General features: G+C 37.2%; 1 protein-coding gene across 6 annotated transcripts in view; it reads right to left on the reverse strand.

Annotated features, from left to right (window-relative positions):
* Positions 1–1,596: 1,596 nt before the first annotated feature.
* Positions 1,597–19,113, reverse strand: part of RNF20 (ring finger protein 20) — a 30,009-nt gene continuing 12,492 nt past the window's right edge. For 3 of the 6 annotated variants that reach the window (XM_016961351.4, XM_016961352.2, XM_054658356.1), the window contains 14 exons: positions 18,004–18,150; positions 17,756–17,833; positions 17,452–17,571; positions 14,189–14,368; positions 13,095–13,230; positions 12,652–12,773; positions 12,161–12,531; positions 10,809–10,926; positions 10,071–10,220; positions 7,318–7,530; positions 4,015–4,140; positions 3,711–3,851; positions 2,930–3,031; positions 1,597–2,695 (listed from right to left, as the gene is read on the reverse strand). In XM_016961351.4, coding sequence (XP_016816840.1) covers positions 2,519–2,695; positions 2,930–3,031; positions 3,711–3,851; positions 4,015–4,140; positions 7,318–7,530; positions 10,071–10,220; positions 10,809–10,926; positions 12,161–12,531; positions 12,652–12,773; positions 13,095–13,230; positions 14,189–14,368; positions 17,452–17,571; positions 17,756–17,833; positions 18,004–18,150 — 2,181 coding nt within the window. In that variant the 3' untranslated portion in view covers positions 1,597–2,518. The remainder of the gene's footprint in view (positions 2,696–2,929; positions 3,032–3,710; positions 3,852–4,014; positions 4,141–7,317; positions 7,531–10,070; positions 10,221–10,808; positions 10,927–12,160; positions 12,532–12,651; positions 12,774–13,094; positions 13,231–14,188; positions 14,369–17,451; positions 17,572–17,755; positions 17,834–18,003; positions 18,151–19,113) is intronic. The other 3 variants (XM_054658357.2, XM_054658359.2, XM_054658360.1) reach the window with 1 other exon arrangement.

Raw genomic sequence — 19,113 nt, forward strand, 5'->3', positions numbered from 1 at the left:
CCCAGCCTGAAGTGTTTTAAAGAAATGAGAAGCCTCTAGGACTTCTATAATAATCTTTGAAATTGGCATTTATAAGCATTACCTTAAAGAAAGTACCCTTTAAAGTTCATATGGATCAAGGGCTGTGATTGCTAACTAGGATCCAAAAAAGCTATGAATAACGTACATACAATACAAATAAAATTTGGTATGCAGTTTGGGAGTATTCCTAAAGCGCATTCATTGACCTCTTCTGCAGTGAGAGAAGCCAACTGCCAAAAAATCACCATCATTTTTGGTTGTTATCTGAAAATGACTGTGAGAGCTCAACTTGTGTTGCCAGGACCTCAAGCCGGTTGGGATCAGGGGCTCCCTGCTCATCTCAACTAGAGGAACTTCCTCTAAATCCAACTTCCCATGGGGCTAGTGGTTTCCTCCACAACATTCCACAGGCCCTATGGTCCCCTGGTGCTGGGCAGCTGGCTTTCTCAGCCAATTGTCACAAACAGCCAATAGCCAAGCCCAAACCACCTGTTGACCAAGCAGTATATCTGCACCCAACCAACAAAGTTATGCTCAAGCTTACCCTATAAGAAGAGCAAGAAGCAAGGGGAAAGTGTCCTATTACTAAATGAAAACTCACTGTGTCCAGAAGCAGGAGCTAATCCTGTCATGATGGTTCTGTGGGGTTGGGGGTGTTTGCTGAGCAGGGGAATCAAGGGACCCATGACCTCTCTTGATGACCTAGTAAGATTCTCCAATTAGACTCATTGCTTAATTCATACCACATGACTTTGTGGAATTCAGTGCAAATCCTGCTGATTATAGCTGGTGACCACAAAAAGACACAGAATTTGCTCTTACCTGTCTTCTAGGACAGGTGGTGATCAAGAAGGATCCATTTTACACAACCCCTTGTCAGAGATTTATGAAACCTCTGGTTTGCTGGTTATTATAAAACATAATGCAGCTGGGCATGGTGGCTCACACCTGTAATCAAAACACTTTGGGAGGCCAAGGAAGGTGGATCACCTGAAGTCAGGAGTTTGAGACCAGCCTGGCCAACATGGTAAAACCCCATCTCTGCTAAAAATACAAAAATTAGCTGGACATGGTGGTGAGCACCTGTAATCCCAGCTACTCGGGAGGCTGAGGCAGGAGAATTGCTTGGACCCAGGAGGCGGAGGTGGCAGTAAGCCAAGATTGTGCCACTGCACTCCAGCCTGGGCGACAAGAGCAAAACTCCATCTCAAAAAAAAAAAAAAAAAAACCCACCACCACATAATGCAAGAACTCTCACCCTAAAGCTAGAGGCAGCAATATGCTCCCCTAAAAAACAAATTATAGTCTCTTACCCCACCTAATGAACTATGAAAGATAACTGAGTAGTCAAATAAATTAATCTTTTAGGTATAATTTCTCCATAGAATAGACTCAATAAAAGAATTGGGAGAAAAGTGCTTCAATTAAGCAAAGATCTAAATACTCTAAACAAGGCCAACCTCTTAACCTAAGCTGATTATTTCCATGCAAGAAAATTTAATTCTATAACAGCAGATATAAAATCAACTTGTAATAATAAAGACAAAAGTTTCAAAGAAAAACCATAAACACAAATGCAAACTGAATCCTGCTTTAATTCAAGCTTGTGGAGAACAAAGTCCTACAGAAACATTCCACAGAATTTTCTGGAAAAGAGGGATCACAACAACCCTGTAAAAAGGAGACTGAGAGTAATTCATAGCTCACCAAGTTCTCTCCGTATCAAATTTCCAGAATACCCACAAGATTTCTTCACCAGCTTAGTCCTGACTCAACCTCTTCAATCTTTATTTCATTAGAAGACAAAGGGTCATATTATTTAAAATTATTCTAGTCTCAAGAAATTTAAAGACTTGAAGTAGTAGAGCATTCAAAACTTAAATAACTTTAACAAGAAAGCCAGCTGATCTTAACAAGTTACTCTGCTAGTAAATGGGAAATAGACTGAATCATCCTAGACATAATTTCATTAGGGCTGCAAACCACCCAGGGGAGAGTAGCACAATTATACCATTTTGTAATCCACATTCACAAGAAGTTTGCTACACAAATGAAGAAAACTTTGTGCCCATAGACAACTTATTTCTTAAAATATCACTCCCCAAAAGTAGCCATGTTTCCACTTTTGTTCCCTTTTCCACATCAAAAATACCAACTTGATTTCTTCAGGAGGAATGGACAATCCAAGTTTATACAGTGGGCTGGAAAAAGAAAACACTGAAAAGTCTAAAAGCACAAAATAAACAAAGCTGGGAGGGAAGACAGTAAGAGTTATTTGTTTCTAATTCATTCTGAAACCCAAGGCTTGTATTTACCAGTCCTTTCTGCTAAAGTCATCCAGCTATTGAAGAGGAGAGCCTGGAAGTAAAGTCTGGAGGAAAGGTAGCTGACTGATAAACTGTCCTACAGGTGACAGTCAAGGAGAGAAGAGGTAGAGGTTTGGTGGTTAATGAATAAGTTCCTGACTAGCCAGCTCCTCTTCTTCTCTTGACTTAGATCAACCAATGTAGATGCGATGAAAATCATTGGCACCAAAAGCAGCATTACACTTGGGACATTTGCGCTGGCGGGTGTCATAGCGTGTCTTCACACACTCAAAGCAGAAGACGTGAAAACACTTAGTAAGAACAGCATCCTTTTTACGCATGTTACAGCACGGACAGGTCAAGCGTGCCTAAAAAGAAAAGATGTCAGAGTTTGAACAACCATGAAAGTTTATGATCCAAATGGCTCTCATATACTACACAACCAAGAAGAAAACCCACAAGGCACTAAAAAAAGAGCATCATTTCCCCCCAACCTCCAAAATAAACCATTCTCTGGTTACTATCATGCAAATTATTCTCCCAGTCTATTAGGCCACTTAAAGCTTTGACAAAAAACAAATCACTGAGGCATTTTTTCTAACCTTGTAATCCTTAATCTCTTCCATCAGAATCTCATCACACTTGGGTACATTGTCTGGTTTCTTTGTGGTCTCCAGCTTCCTGCGAAGTCTAGAGATGTCCTCCTGTGGCAGGATAGCATACCCATTAGACACACTTACCCAAATCTACCATTTTTGAGAAAAATAATAGACTTGAGTTTTCTGTTGTGAAAAGAGAGGACTTTCTATCCTTTTATGGTCAATTATCTTGTAGAAATGTAGAGAACTGCAAATGGCAGGATATTTTCTTTTGTTTCAGAAGAGGCAACCATAATTATATCCCCAAATTAGAACTGCATCTATTACCAATTCAGTCCTGTGAAAACACATCTAAGAGTTTAGAGGACAGTCTATTTTGTTTTATAGTAATTAGTTTTAAGCTGAAGGTAGAACGGTTTAAAATAATTCAGAGACTTACGGATAAAGACAGAAAGACATCATAAGAAACAGCTAGCATGACAAAAATAGAGACATTATACAAGAACTTGAAAATCCTCTACTGCTGCTATGCTGTTACTTCTTTAACAATTTACTAATTCATTAATTTAACAAATATTTATTTTGTGCCTACTAGGTGCGAGGCACCATAAAAGAGTCTGAGGATATGGCAGTGAAGAAAACAGACTTACTCTCTTCCCTCAACAAACTTCCTCAAGTCTAGTAGGAAATGACATACATTGGACTAATGATTCTTTCATGATATGGGTCACTTCCGACCTCAGAAAACACCTAAAAGGTGACAAGAAAAGACAACTGCTTTTACCTGGGCTCGTTTGAAATTGAACATGTCCTTTTCTTTAGTAACACTGTTCTCCACGATCTCATCCTGAAAATCATGTAGCTTCTTCTGAGCCAACTCCAGTTGTGCTTTGAGGTCATCTGCAAGCTGGGCTGCCTCCATTGCCTATGTAGGATGTACAAATAAGTAACACCATTGTATCACCTATTATTCCCAGTGAGGCAAAATGTTAGCCCAAGTTGAAGGAATAAAGCGAACTTATAATCTCAACAGTGTTATACTTATTTGTTCCACTGAGACTAACCATCATTAGATTAATCAATCATACCTTGCGTTTATTCATCTCTAAGGCTTGGGTCCTAAGACCCAGCTCTTTCTCCCCTGTGCCAATGTTGCTCTGTAACAGATGCTCCTTCTCTTCCAGTTTCCTTACTACCTGTAGCTGGGCATCAACCTTTCAACAGAAAATCAGATTTTAACACAAATGAAAAGATTAAAAAAAGAAAAAAAACTATTCTATTAATCTATAAGCCCACAAAATACAATATGTTAGAAATCTCAAACTATTACTGATTTTGCCCATGAACCCTTCAAAATACATCAAGACTATGATAACTGAAAGCTTTACTTTTAATATAAAATATTGTGGAAGATTCAATAAGAGTCTGAAAAATGACTGAAAAGATTCTTTTCCAAATTGCCAAAAATAGAGAATGCATGCTAATGCTTAAAACCTGGCAATTCATACTATAACATATAAATTAGAACTCAAACAAAAGTCCAAGAGTATTTCCTTCAGAATGGCTAGACATTCTAAAAGAGTCTTTTTTGAAATTAATGCACAAAGTAGAATCAAACAATATTAAAGTGTAAAAAGTAAAATCACAAACACCCACCTCCTAACCTCACCCACAACTCATCCCAATATGTGGAGGTAACCATTCTAACAGTTTCTCACACTGCCTTCAAAAAGCATATCAAAAAGATAGTCCACCATGATCAAGTGGGTCTCACACCAGGGATACAGGGATGGTTTGACATCCGCAAGTCAATAAATCTGATAAACCATATAAACAGAATTTTTAAAAAATCACATGATCATCTCAATAGATGCAGAAAAAGCATTTGACAAAATCCAGCATCCTTTTATGATTAAAACTCTAGCAAAATCAGCATAGAAGGGACATACCTTAAGGTAATAAAAGCCATCTATGACAATCCCACAGCCAACATTATACTGAACAAGGAAAAGTTGAAAGCATTCCCCCTGAGAACTGGAACAAGACACAGATGCCACTCTCACCACTTCCATTCAACATGGTACTGGAAGTCCTAGCCAGAGCAATCAGACAAGAGAAAGAAATAAAAGGCATCCAAATTGGTAATGAGGAAGTCAAACTGTCACTGTTTGCTGATCACATTATCATATACCTAGAAAACCCTAAAGACTCATCCAGAAAGGTGCTAGAACTGGTAAATGAATTCAGCAAAGCTTCACTATACAAAATTAATGTACACAAATCAGAGCTCTGCTATACACCAACAGCAACCAAACTGAGAATCATATCAAGAACTCAAACCCTTTGACAATAGCTGCAAAAAAATAAAATAAAATACTTAGGAATATACTTAACCAAGAACGTGAAAGACCTCGACAAGAAAAATTACAAAACACTGCTGAAAGAAATCACAGATGACACAAACAAATGGAAACACATCCCATGCTCGTGGATGGGTAGAATCAATATTGTGAAAATGACCATACTGCCAAAAGCAATCTACAAATTAAATGCAATTCCCATCAAAATACCAACATCATTCTTCACGGAACTAGAAAAAACAATCCTAAAATGCATATGGAACCAAAAAAGAGCATACATAGCCAAAGCAAGACTAAGCAAAATGAACAAATCTGGAGGCATCACATTACCTGACTTCAACCTATACTATAAAGCCATAGTCACAAAAACAGCATGGTACTGGTATAAAAATAGGCATGTAAACCAATGAAACAGAATAGAGAACCCAGAAATAAAGCCAAATACGTAGTGAACTGATCTTTGACAAACCAAACAAAAACATGAAGTGGGAAGGGACACCCTATTCAACAAATGGTGGTAGGATAATTGGCAAGCCACATGTAGAAAAATGGAACTAGATCCTCATCTCTCACCCTATACAAAAATCAACTCAAGATGGATCAAAGACTTAAATCTAAGACCTGAAACCATAAAAATTCTAGAAGGCAACATTGGAAAAATCCTTCTAGACAATGGCTTAGGCAAAGACTTCATGACCAAGAACCCAAAGTAAATGCAACAAAAGAAATGATAAATAGATGAAACTTAATTAAACGAAAAAGCTTCTGCACAGCAAAAGAAATAATCATCAGAGTAAAGAGACAACCCATAGAGTGGGAGAAAAAAATCTATACATCCAACAAAGGACTAATATCCAGAATCTACAAGGAACTCAAACAAATCAGCAAGAACAAAACAAACAATCCCACCAAAAAGTGGGCTAAGGACATGAATATACAATTCTCAAAAGAATATATACAAATGGCCAACAAACATAAGAAAAATGTTCAACATCATTAATTATCAGGGAATTGTAAATCAAAACCTCAATGCAACACCACCTCACTTTGCAGGAATGGCCATAATCAAAAAATCAAAAAATAATAGGTGTTGGCATGGATGTGATGAAAAGGGAACACTTTTACACTGTTGGTGGGAATGTAAACTAGTACAATCACTATGGAAAACAGTATGGAGAGTCCTTAATGAACTAAAAGTAGACCTACCACTTGATTCCACAATCCCACTTCCGGGTATCTACCCAGAGGAAAAGTCACTCCATGGAATACTACTCAGCCATAAAAAGGAACAAAATAATGGCATTCGCAGCAATCCGGATGGAAGTGGAATTGGAGACCAATATTCTAAGTGAAGTAACTCAGGAATGGAAAACCAAACATTGTATGTCCTCACTCATAAGTAGAAGCTAAGCTGTGAGGACGCAAAGGCATAAGAATGATACAATACTTTGGTGACTTGGCGGAGGGAGGCAAGGGACAACAGACTACACACTGGGTACAATGTACACTGCTTGGGTTATGGGTGCACCAAAATCTTGGTATCACCACTAAAGAACTTATTCATGTAACCAAACACCACATGTTCCCCAAAACCTATGGAAATTTAAAAAAAAAAAAAAAAGTAAAATCACACATACCTCCTAACCTCACCCACAACTCATCCCAATATCCAGAAGTAACAATTCTAACAGTTTCTCATGCAGCCTTCCAGAAATTTTTAAAATATACAGCACAGGAACACAAGTAAACATATACTTTAACGCAAAAAGGATAACAAAACACATCACTTGATTTTATTTCAGACATGTTTCCATATTAGCAGATCCATATTTGACAAGTACACTGTACTGTTTTGTAGGAATAACAGTAGAGATGTATAATTTATTTACCAATACCCTAATGATGAACATTTAGTTTTCAAATTTTTTTCCAATCACAAAAATGTGCCACAATAATCATTCTTTTACTTATATCATCATGTAGAAAGCACCCTATTTCAACAGAATAGAAAGCTCTATTCATCCTAATTACCTGAGTCTTCAGAGTCAACACCTGGTCTGCCAGCTCCTCCTTCTCTTCTTTAAGCAACTTATGGATCTGATTGGACTTGATACGCTCTGACATGAGCTTGAAATTTGCATCATCCTTCTCCCGCAATTGCTGCATCAAACGGATATTTTGCTCCTGCATGTCTTCAAAGGCCTGGCCTGTGACATCCATCTCAGAGAGGAGTGCTTCTTCTTCCTAAAGGATGAAGGAAGAGATTTGATTTTAGAAGAATCTTCCAACTTCAATGGAAGAGCACAGGAAACTAAATTTTCCCACTGTTCATTTAGATATAAATTAATTTAGTGACAGAGTTTTATGAAGTTGTGTTTTGTCACTAGGCATACAGAAGCTCTATTATCTGAAGTCACTGGCACCAATTGTTGGTCTGATACTTATTAGTTGATCTGTACTCAACGTCAGTTAAATTAGACAATAATTGTATTTACCTTAATCTAGACAAACGGATCAAGCAGCAATTGGTTAAGAGTACTTCCATCATAACCTCTCACATTTTCTCATGCTTTTCCACAATTAAAATACTGGATCTACAGGATTTCCAGCAGTTGCAAACATCTAAAGCCTTGTAACAATCTGATAGGTGAAGACTGGTATCTAATAATAGCTTTACTTTATATCTATCTCATTTTAAGTGAGACTGAGCATCTTTTCATATGGTTAAGACCACTTGTATTCTTTCTATAACCAACTCATTTCTTTTGCCTGTTCTTCCACTGGATTCTTGAGTTTTTTTCCCTATTTTGGAGAGGTTTTTTTGTATCAGATAAGCCTTCTTTGTAATAAGAGTTAAAAATATTTTTTACTTTTTGTCATTTAATCTTTTGGCTTTGCTAACAGTGTTTTTTGCAATGTAGAAGTTTTGCATCATTTTAAAAAATAACTCAAAATTATCAATTTTTTGTTCATGTTTTCTAGTCTTTTATTCATAGAAAGGTCTCCACTCCAAATTATAAAGGAATTTAATGGTTTTCTTCTAGCTTTTTGATGGATGCATTTTTTAAAATATCATATCTATGATCCATTTGGAAATCATCCTAGTGTATTCAAGTATGTATCTAACTTTTCTCTAATATTATTTTTTTAAATTTTGTCCCATCACATGTCACAGTTTTTCTTTTCCCCACTGATTTAAAACTATGTATTTAGCATATAATAAGTATCATGTGTACTTTCAACTATTTCTCAAGTTTCTATTCAGTTCTAATAGCCTGTCTAGTAGTCCCAAGCTATTTCATCTACAGAAACTTTATGTTTTAATATATGGAAGAGACCCCAGTGCTGTTCTTTTTCAATTTCTCTTGTTACTCTTGTTTACTTCTCCACATGTACTTTAAAACCAGTTCTTCTAGTACCAAAATAAACAAAAGCAAAACTTAAAAAAAGCACTTTTATGAGATCACATTATATTAATACATAAACTTAGAAAGACTGAACATTTTTAAGATAGTCATCCTATACAAGAACATAGTGTCTTTCTTTTTACTTGTTCTAGAACCTATAATAGTATAATTTCCTGATAATTACCTTAAGAGAGAGGGAAGAAAAAAAAAAGTGGCATTTACCAGATTTAAGAAAAGTCAAAATTACACTTTTTTTTTTTTTGAGATGGAGTTTTGCTCTTGTTGCCCAGGCTGGAGTGCAATGGCGCCATCTCGGCTCACTGCAACCTCCACTCCTGGGTTCCAGCAATTCTCCTGCCTCAGCCTCCCAAGTAGCTGGGATTACAGGCATGCGCCACCAAGCCCAGCTAATTTTGTTTTTTTTTTTTTTTAATAGTGATGGGGTTTCTCCATGTTGGTCAGGCTGGTCTTGAACTCCCGACTTCAGGTGATCCATCCACCTTGGCCTCCCAAAGTGCTGGGATTACAGGCATGAGCCACCGCGCCCAGCCCAAAATTACACTTGTTAACAAAAGGAATGTGTATAGGATCTAATGAAGTTCTTCTTTTCAAGGCACTTCATGATCAACTTACCATTAAACCTACTCCATCTCACTGTTATTTTGCTATTTCTTAGAAACAATGAAGGTGTACTAACAGAGAATACATATATGGTTTTTTCAAGCATTTTCAGTATCTTTATTATTGAATTTTAATAAAAATTCCCTGGCATTTAAAAATACATACATATTCATTATAAGGAGGAGAACAATCTCTACAGTTCTATGACCCCAAAATAGCCATAGTTAACATACTGCTTAATCAATGTTATTATATTGGTTAATAGATTATATCCTTATTATATATAAATCACATATTTATAAGCATAGTTTTTCTATGTAGTATATGTACTACATAGAAATATATAATGATATATATTTATAAGCATAGTTTTCTTAGTTTCATATATTTGTAATCATAATGTATATAAAATCTTATGTCTTATTTTTCATTTTATATTCACTATAACCCTTAATTCCAGGTCAGCAAAGAAAGACTAGATCTTCAATAAATGTCTGAACAACAGCAGAGAAAGACTAGATCTTCAATAAATGTCAATTTAAATAAAAGTAAATTTCTTGCCTCACAAATACACAAAACAAAATAACAGAGAGATAAAAGACTTGAAGGTAAGAATTAAAACACACACACAAAAAGGAAAAATACATATTAATAATCAAAAAAAGACCAAAATAAAAAAGCAAATTTCACTGGCAATAACTTATTGTCAAGTAACATTTACTCAAAAAGTCAATTAAATAAAGAAAGTGAGTCCACCTGCTTGGCCATGGCTAGCTTCTTCTGTAGGTATTCTATCTGCTCCTCCACTGCCCGGATCTTCCTCAAGGCATCCTCATCAGCCATTTTCTTGTTCTCTTTCTTCTCTTTATCTTCCAGATCCTTGAGTCTTTGCCTTAGATCTTCCAACTATAAGAGGAAAGGAATTGCACAAAAATAAAAAGTTATAACACATTTTCAAAAATCAATTAATACTGTGCAAAGATAGAAGGTCCATAATACCAAAAGAGTCTTTACAGAATTATAGAACAAGATACATAATATACTAAAACATTACATAACACCATCTGTTTTAACATCACTCCATTCTACTATGACATGCTTCTATAAGCAACACTTTTGAGAAGTGCACAGGTAACTTTCTTTAGAATAGTGGTTCTCATCCTTTTTTTTAGGCCTCAAAATTTTAAGAGCATAAGACATTCCTCCCAAAAGTAATGAAAAAGATTATCCCTGTAGCAATGAATTACATAGGAAAAACAAGGAATACATACTTTGGAAAGCCTACTCATAACCCCAGTAATTCAGATATATTTTACCATCCTATGGAGAGTTTTAAAATCTCTACTTCAGATGGTCTTTGAAAAGGCAGAAAATGTTGCACTTAAACACTTATTTTAAAGATAAAGAAAGAAATTATATCGTTGGCAAGTATAAAGGAAAATCCCACAAATGAAGATTTTAACCAGAAGGACAGGTAATAGCAGACTAGAATACCTCTGCCTTAGACTTCTTCTCAGCTGCCATCAGCTGAACTTTGTCTCTCTGTTCCTTTGGGGCAGAACGGTACATATCCAGCAATAGTTTCATCTCCTTTTGGCTCTCCTGTGCCTTCCTATGACAGGCGTAGTAGAGGGAGGGGAACGATGTAATAAGAAAATAAAGGTCATCAGAGCAAGGGAATTTTGATTGAGCAGAATATTTTAAAACAGTTTCATTTTACATTTCATATCACACCTAAAAGATAAAATTTTGCACAGACTATCAAAAGACTTTTGGATATGCTTAGAAAGTACAGAAAAGTAAGCTGTATAAAAATGAATCATTTCTCCCTTCAAAGTCCTCTAACAAAGTTATAAAACAGACATTTGTGTACTTGTTATATAGGCAAATTTCTGTGGCCCCCAACCCTGGGTAACTGAGATTCAGTAGGTCTGGGGATGGAGTCCAAAAATTTAAACAAGTGATTTAAACAAGTCACTCAGATGATTCTGATACCACACCAGAAAAAAAAAAAAAATTGCCTTAAAGAGTTCAAGAGGGAGAAATAAAAGGGAAAAATTTGAAAGTCTGAGATATACTGTTAATCCTAGATTTGACAGCTGAGTGATTAACCATCAGCCAAAGACTAAAACTTCACCTCTTATTAAATTACTAAACCTCTTAACTATACTTTTATATACGAAAAGAGTTCAAGCATTTTGAGCACAGTGGTCTCTCAAGTCCAAACATCAACAAAGGATCAACCATAGCAAATAAGGAGCAAGAAGTAAGCCGTTCTGCCAGAGAAGTTATTGGTTATACAGGAGAAGGGCCAATGCATAAGGTTATGACACAGAAAAATTCAACAAGTTAAAGGTCTATCTTAGTGTGTCAATGTCTATAGGAGTAAATCTCCTAAGAAAGATATGGCATATTCACAAACCAGTTAACTCTCAGGCAAATAGATCAGATATTGTTCAAGTTACAGTGATATATAAATACTCCACTTAATATCATTTAAATTACAATTAACGCCAGATCTGCTCAAATCCAGTGAAGAGCAGTAGTTAATTTCCAATAATTCTCAGAAGTATTACCTCAATCATGACATCCTTTTCCTTAATTTGGATTCATAAAAATAAGGCTACCATCATCGGTTTACCGATACTCGATCACTGAACCAAAGTACTAAATAGCCATGCAAGCCATTTTGGCTGTGCACTTGAACACGACTTGAAACCAAATTAATTGTACAATCTAAAACATTAAAACGATCAGACAAGCCATGCCATCAACCAAACATTTCATGCATGATGTCTTAATCTCAGCTTTTCAGTCGAAACTGTTACTCTAAATGTGACTCTTACTTGAGTTCAATCTTCAATTGTTTGATAATTTCTGCTTCCTTTTTCCTTCCATCATCATGTTTGCCTTTCTCTTTATCCTTAGCAGAATCTCTCTCTTTTTCTGACTCTTTTAGCTTCTGCTTCTCTCGTTCTCTCTCCTTCTCCTTCTCCCGTTCTCTTTCCCGTTCCCTCTCCTTCTCCCTCCTTTCTCGTTCTCGTTCTTCTTCATCCCGTTTAGACTTGATTTCATTGGCATCCTCCTGAGATGCCTTTGAAGCTGAGGACTGGGAGGATAAGTCCTCAGAATCTGGTTTTAGCTCCGCAGGCTCATCCTTCGGGTCCTCAGTACTAGACTGGGACTGGAGGAGGGCACTACCACTACGCAGGCGTGTCTGGGAGAATAAAGAAAAGAAAGATGCACATCTCTTATGATAACCACATTGCCCACCTCATTCAAAAGCAGCTTTACGACATTAATAGCAAATGATATTTATTCTATTCCCTCTGGTTACCTTGTTCAGGTCAGACTGGGCTTCTCTCAATTTCCGCTTATATCTCAGGACCTCCCCTTTCAGCTGGTGATTGTGATTCTGGAGGCTACTGATGAGGTGGCGCATCTCCCTGTTTATAGGACCTTAAATACAGGAACAACAATGTTATGAGGAACCGTGGTAAGGGCAAAGGCACAAGGAGAGAAAGAACAGAACACATCAGGAGGCACTGAGAAATAGGGAGAATTACCAAATAAAAGATTCCTTCTCAGAAGATGAAAACAAAACTGGTCAACTTGAGTTAAAAAACAAACATCCAGGCTGTGAACCAAAATGAATTATAGGGTTTAAGGTACTTATGACTTCTGAGTTGAAGTCAGCATTAACAAACCCGGGGGTCTGTGTTGTATCTTTCAAGGAAGGTATTTACAGCAAACTACAGCATGGAGTGAGAATCATTATACCTGCTTGTTCATTGGCAGCAAGGGTCTGCTCAAATTCTATCCTCAGCATTTCATACTCCTTGCGGACCTGGGCCAATGTATCTTCTAGCTGAATTACTTCAGTCCTCAGCTTCTTATGAAGACTAACCTCATCTCGCTACACACAGATAAAGGAACCAATAAAAAAATTCTTATTAAAATGTAGAAATATCATCATATTCTATTATTCTGTCTCCTAAATTTGATCTGTAAGAATCTAAAAAGAGAAAAATATATATCAATAATGGATTACTCTGAAAATTTCCAGTTCAATCTATACGTAATGAAACCAGATATCTACAAAAGACTAATTTGGAAACTGACAGGATACTGATAAATAAAGAAAATGGCCACCAATTCTGAGAATATTAGAATTTAGTTGGAGAACTAAACTATAAAACAGTATATAAACATATGTAAAATAGTATTCAATTCATTTGTCAGGCATATATTAAAAGACCAACTATTATAACCATTACCTTAAAAACTATGGAAGATACAGAAATGAACATATGAATAAAAGTTTCTATCTTTTAAAAAAATCATCTACTGGTGCCATTGTATGCTTTTTGTTTAAGAAATGTAAGTAATTTTGCAGCTTCTACCCACTATTTTCTCACATACACGTAAGCTCTAGCCATATTAAACTATTTCTCATGCTCTCTCATACCTTTATATGTGCTGTTCTCATGCCGGGAATTCTTCTTCTCCTACTTTCAACTACCAATAATTTATCCTTAATATTTATACCTTACTTTTTAAGTGGAATCAGGAAACTTCCACAGTCAAATCAGACACTCTTTTCTCATGTATCACATCTTTTGGCTATGCTGCCATTGTACCACATTGCATTCTAATGGATACTATTCTCCCACTACTGCAGACTACAAGATCTGTGAGGGCAGGAATTTTGTCATCTCATCTTTATATGCCCAGTACCTACCAGAGTAAAGACCTACTGCCACTCTATGAATGACAGCTGAATGAATGAGAGATTAACTGCACATGAGGGAGTAAAATTGTAAAATTTAGGAGGCAAGAAAGCTTATACACAAAAGACAAGGCAAGGCTATTACCTCAATAAGCTCAACCTGGTGCTGGTGGGTTCCTCTGGTGCCATGAAGCAGGGTCCGAGCCTCATCCAAGTGTGCTTTCAACTGTAGGCTCTCATTATACAAGACGGAGAACTGTGACTGCATGCAGCGATATTCTGGAGTTTCCTTAACGACTTGCTCCACTGCACTCCGCAATTCCACCTTAGGAGGGCCCAAAGCAAAGTCAGAAGCAGAATCTAGCATTGCCCCAGACGCTAGACAGGAAGTAAAATTTTGAACTCACTGATGTCCTACACAAGAGAGACAATTTTATAAAGATTATTAAGTTATCTACCCATTGCTGTAGTTATGTAAAATCTACCCCAAAATTAAATTAGACTAACTAGGAGATGGTACCTGGATATACTGTATTCTTTCCTCCTAGAATTGTTTTGATATGTGTTTTATATTCTGTGTCAAATGAGCCACCAGAAGAGTGAAATTTGTCAGGATGCTTATTTTAAAAACATAGTTGAGGACCCCAGTCACTAACTTGTTCTCTTTAATAACAGTGACAGAGAAAAAAATTGACAGGGTATCAAAAATAGTTATGCCTCTCCTAAGCAACTATCTGATTTAATTACTCAAACACTTTTAACTGATTTAACTTAGGTTGTTTTTGTTTTTTATTTTTCAGTTCAAACATCTTTATTCATATCATTTAACCTACAAACAACTTGTAAAATAGAGATGACTATGATCGAAAGAGGAGTGAGAAAGACTTCCAGAATCTCTTTTCTTCTCCTAAGATGTGGGCGGCAAGCCACCCAGGTGCCAAGGCAAGAGACCGAGGACACGAGCTGTTCCAGTATAATAAAATATAAAACAAGAATAGTTATGCCAGATATAGATCTTAGATATGATTATATATGAATATCATTAATCATCAGTTTGTAGCAATTACTCTTTATTCCAATATTATAATAATCCTCGCTCTATAATCATAACCTAGGAAAAACCAGGCCATACAGAGATAGGAGCTGAGGGGACACAGTGAGAAGTGACCAGAAGACAAGAGTGCGAGCCTTCTGTTATGCCCAGACAGGGCCACCGGAGGGCTCCTTGGTCTAGCGGTAATGCCAGCGTCTGGGAAGACGCCCGTTGCCAGGCGGACCATGGTCTAGCGGTAGCGTAAGTGTCAAGGGAAAACACCTGCTACTTAGCAGACCAGGAAAGGGAGTCTCCCTTTCCCGGGGGGAGTTTAGAGAAGACTCTACTCCTCCACCTCTTGTGGAGGGCCTGACATTAGTCAGGCTCGTCCGCCGTTATCCGGAGGCCTAACCTGTTCAGTGGTCACGCTCCTAGGCCGCCTTCATGTTCCATCCTGTACACCTGACTCTGCCTTCTAGATAGCAGTAGCAAATTAGTGAAAGTATTAAAAGTCTCTAATTATCAGAAATAATGGCATAAGCTGTTTCTCTCTCTGTCTCCTCTCTCTCTATGCCTCGACTGCCAGGCAGGGAAGGGCCCCCTGTCCAGTGGACATGTGACCCACGTGACCTTACCTACGATTGGAGATGGCTTGCTCTCCTTATCCTGCCCCTTTGTCTTGTATCCAATAAATATCAGTGCAGCCTGGCATTTGGGGCCACTACCGGTCTCCGCGACTTGGTGGTAGTGGTCCCCCAGGCCCAGCTGCCTTTTCTTTTATCTCTGTCTTGTGTCTTTATTTCTACACTCTCTCGTCTCCGCACACAGGGAGAGACCCACCGACCCTGTGGGGCTGGCCCCTACACTAACAACCTAAGAAGAAAATTCTTCTGGGCAGGTTTGAAGACCAACAGGATCACCAATCGTGTTTCTTTCTGTTTTGGTAGCAAAAAACTGCAGAGCCAAACCTGTGGAATCACTTCGGTAAGCACTGACATGTGAATGGCCTCCCTTCCACAGTATATATATGCCCCCTGCAAACATCTTGTATACAAGCCCCACTTTAATGCATTTTGGATCCTCACCCTAGTTTACCCTACTTCTCATTTTTCTCAACAACTCCTACATTACAGCGCCTTGATTTAGTCTACATATCTTTGTATGTTGCTTTAAATCCTTTTCAGGGCAAGGCAGAGTACATATAATAAGTAAATATGTAAGTAAAGAAGTAGATATATCAACAAAACTTAACATTTTTTCTTTGTTCCCCCCAGCTTTATTAAGGTATAATCAACAAATAAAAATTATACATATTTAAGGTATACAATGTGGCATTTTGCTATACATATACACTGTGAAATCATTACCACAATCCACCTAATTAACAAATCCTTCACCTCACAGTTATCTTTTCGTGTGTGGCAAGAACATTTAAGATCTACTCTTAGCATATTTCAAGTACACAATACAGCATTAATTATAGTCACCATGCTACACATCACCAGAACTTATTCATCCTGCATAACTAAAACTTTGTACCTTTTCCCCAACATCTTCCGATTTCCCCAACCCTGGTAACCACCATTCTACACTCTGCTTCCAAGATTTTGACTTTTTTAGATCCCACATACAAGTGAGATCATGCAGTATTTGCCTTTCCGTGCTTGGTTTATTTCAGTTAGCATAATGTCCTCTAAATATATCCATGCTGTTGCACATATACACACACACACTCGCATACAAACACACACCACATTTCTTTATCCATTCAGTGTACAGTTCTTTCATCTCCCTGGTTAAGGTTATTCACAATATTTTTTAATGCTATTGTAAATGGGATTGTTTTCTTAATTTCTTTTTTATAGAGTTTGTTGTTGGTATATAGACACACAATTGTTTTTGTATGTTGATTCTGTAGCCTGCAACTTTACTGAATTCATTTATATTTCTAACAGTTTTTTCGTGGAGCCTGTAAGGTTTTCTATATATAAAGTCATGTCATTTATAAACAGAAACAACTTTACCTCTTCCTTTCTGATTAAGAGGCCTTTATTTCTTATCCTTGCCTAATTACTCTGGCTAGGACAAAAGTAATGACAGCGAGCATCTTTATCCTGTTCCTGATCTTAAAGGAAAAGCTTTCAACTTTTCGCCATTGAGTATAATGTTGGCTGTGGGCTTGTTTTATATGGCCTTTATTATGTTGAGGTACACTTCTTTACACCTAATTTGTTTAGAGTTTTAACATAAAAGGATGTTGGATCTTGTCTACATTTTTCTTATCCCTCATGAATACGCAGATTCACAACTATGTATATACGTGAGTTGATCAGCAGAACGTCTGATTTTACTGCCCTTCAGGGATGCGTTCCTACCTTCAGCTTTTCATTTTGTGTAGTGACCTCCTCAAAGTCTTGCCGAAGTTTCTCCAGCTCACAGAGACGGTTCTGAGCCAACTCTTTGTTCTCCTCAAGCTCTGCATTCATTTCCTCAAACTGGAGAGAAGCAGAAAAATAGAGAATAAATAAGTATTCTTCTTAAATCATTTCTAAGCTTCCTTTCTTCACTGATTGGCTATTCCAGCAAAACCCCACAATGTCACTTGTGAACACAATCCTAAGTACCTAAGCATGAAAGCTGACATACAGTCCAAAACATGTCCTGAGTCACTGATTTTACCTTCCGAGCATTGATAGTGATTGTGCCGCCATACAGACTGCTCCCCGCTCCATACACCTTATAACCTTTGGAATTCACCTACAGAGAACACAAAGATTCTTTAGTGAGAGACTCTTAAGATTTCAGTCTATAACCAATGTACCTTCAAAGGATGAGATTTTTTCCTCAAATACCATGCCCCAAGGTGAGTCTTCCTGAGAACACTCCTTAAAATGATTCTAGTCTCCAAGCCATAAAACAGCACCGACCCGTTCTAGGACTTCTGCTAAGTGTCGGTTGAGTCGCTGTTCCCTCTTTCGAATTTTGTCAATATCCCACTGCAGGTCATCAATCATGGACTCCAGGACAGACACTCGTGATTCAGCTGTCTCCACTTTACTCTGCAACTTGGAGAACTACATCCCAAAGACAAACATTCAGAAACATATAGCAAAAAAAGACCAAATTCCATAATATTAACCCTTGCTTATGAGTAATTATAGAAAAGAGGCAAATAGAAGATGCTTCACCCTCTTCCCAATGCATGATTACAAAAATGAAATCACAGATTCCTCCAACAATTCTGGGTCAGTTATAATCATGCAAACTTTAAGTCTAAAGTCTATAAGAACTCTCACACAAAGAAAAGACCACCTAAGATTCAATAATTTTTCTACCTCTGAAAAGCACCATTTCTCTGGACAGACCACAAACTCATAAAAATTTTGTAATTTTTAAGAGATAAAAAATAGTATCTTTTGTTTTGTTAGATAAATATTTTTTCAAAACAACCATTTTTACCCCCAAATTTCTCTCCACAGTCCCACAAAAGGTAATCCATTCACAACAAAAGGAAAACTTCCATACTCTTTTTTAAGCTCACCCCAGAGCAATCTAGAGTCAGATACAATACAGTATAGATTATACTATAATCTAGAGTCAGATACTCTATTTAGGAGCTATACACCAGCTAACACTATTTAGTATTTTAACTACTAAACTATTACAAGTTCACATTAATCTATATATACCCTTTGTGCTAGGCTTTAAAACATGACACAAAAATCCTTTGAAAGTCCTCTGAACAAGAGGTGAGATCTTTGTTCCCTCCTCTTGAATCTGGGTCAACTTTAGAGACCCAATGGAAATGGCACTACACAATTTTGAGGCTATATCAGAAAGGCCATGAAGGTTCTACCTGGTGATCTTGGGATGCTCAGTGGAAGAAGTCAGCCAACATGTAAAAATTCCAACCATCCTGAGACTACCATGATGGAGAGGCAAACTGCAGGTATCCCAGTAGACAATTAACCCAGCTGACAGGCAGCATCAACAGCCAGCCATGAGAGCCAACAAGGACATCACAGTTTAGCAAACAA

The sequence above is a fragment of the Pan troglodytes genome, chromosome 11 (genome assembly GCF_028858775.2).
Source record: "Pan troglodytes isolate AG18354 chromosome 11, NHGRI_mPanTro3-v2.0_pri, whole genome shotgun sequence".
Classification (NCBI taxonomy): domain Eukaryota; kingdom Metazoa; phylum Chordata; class Mammalia; order Primates; family Hominidae; genus Pan; species Pan troglodytes.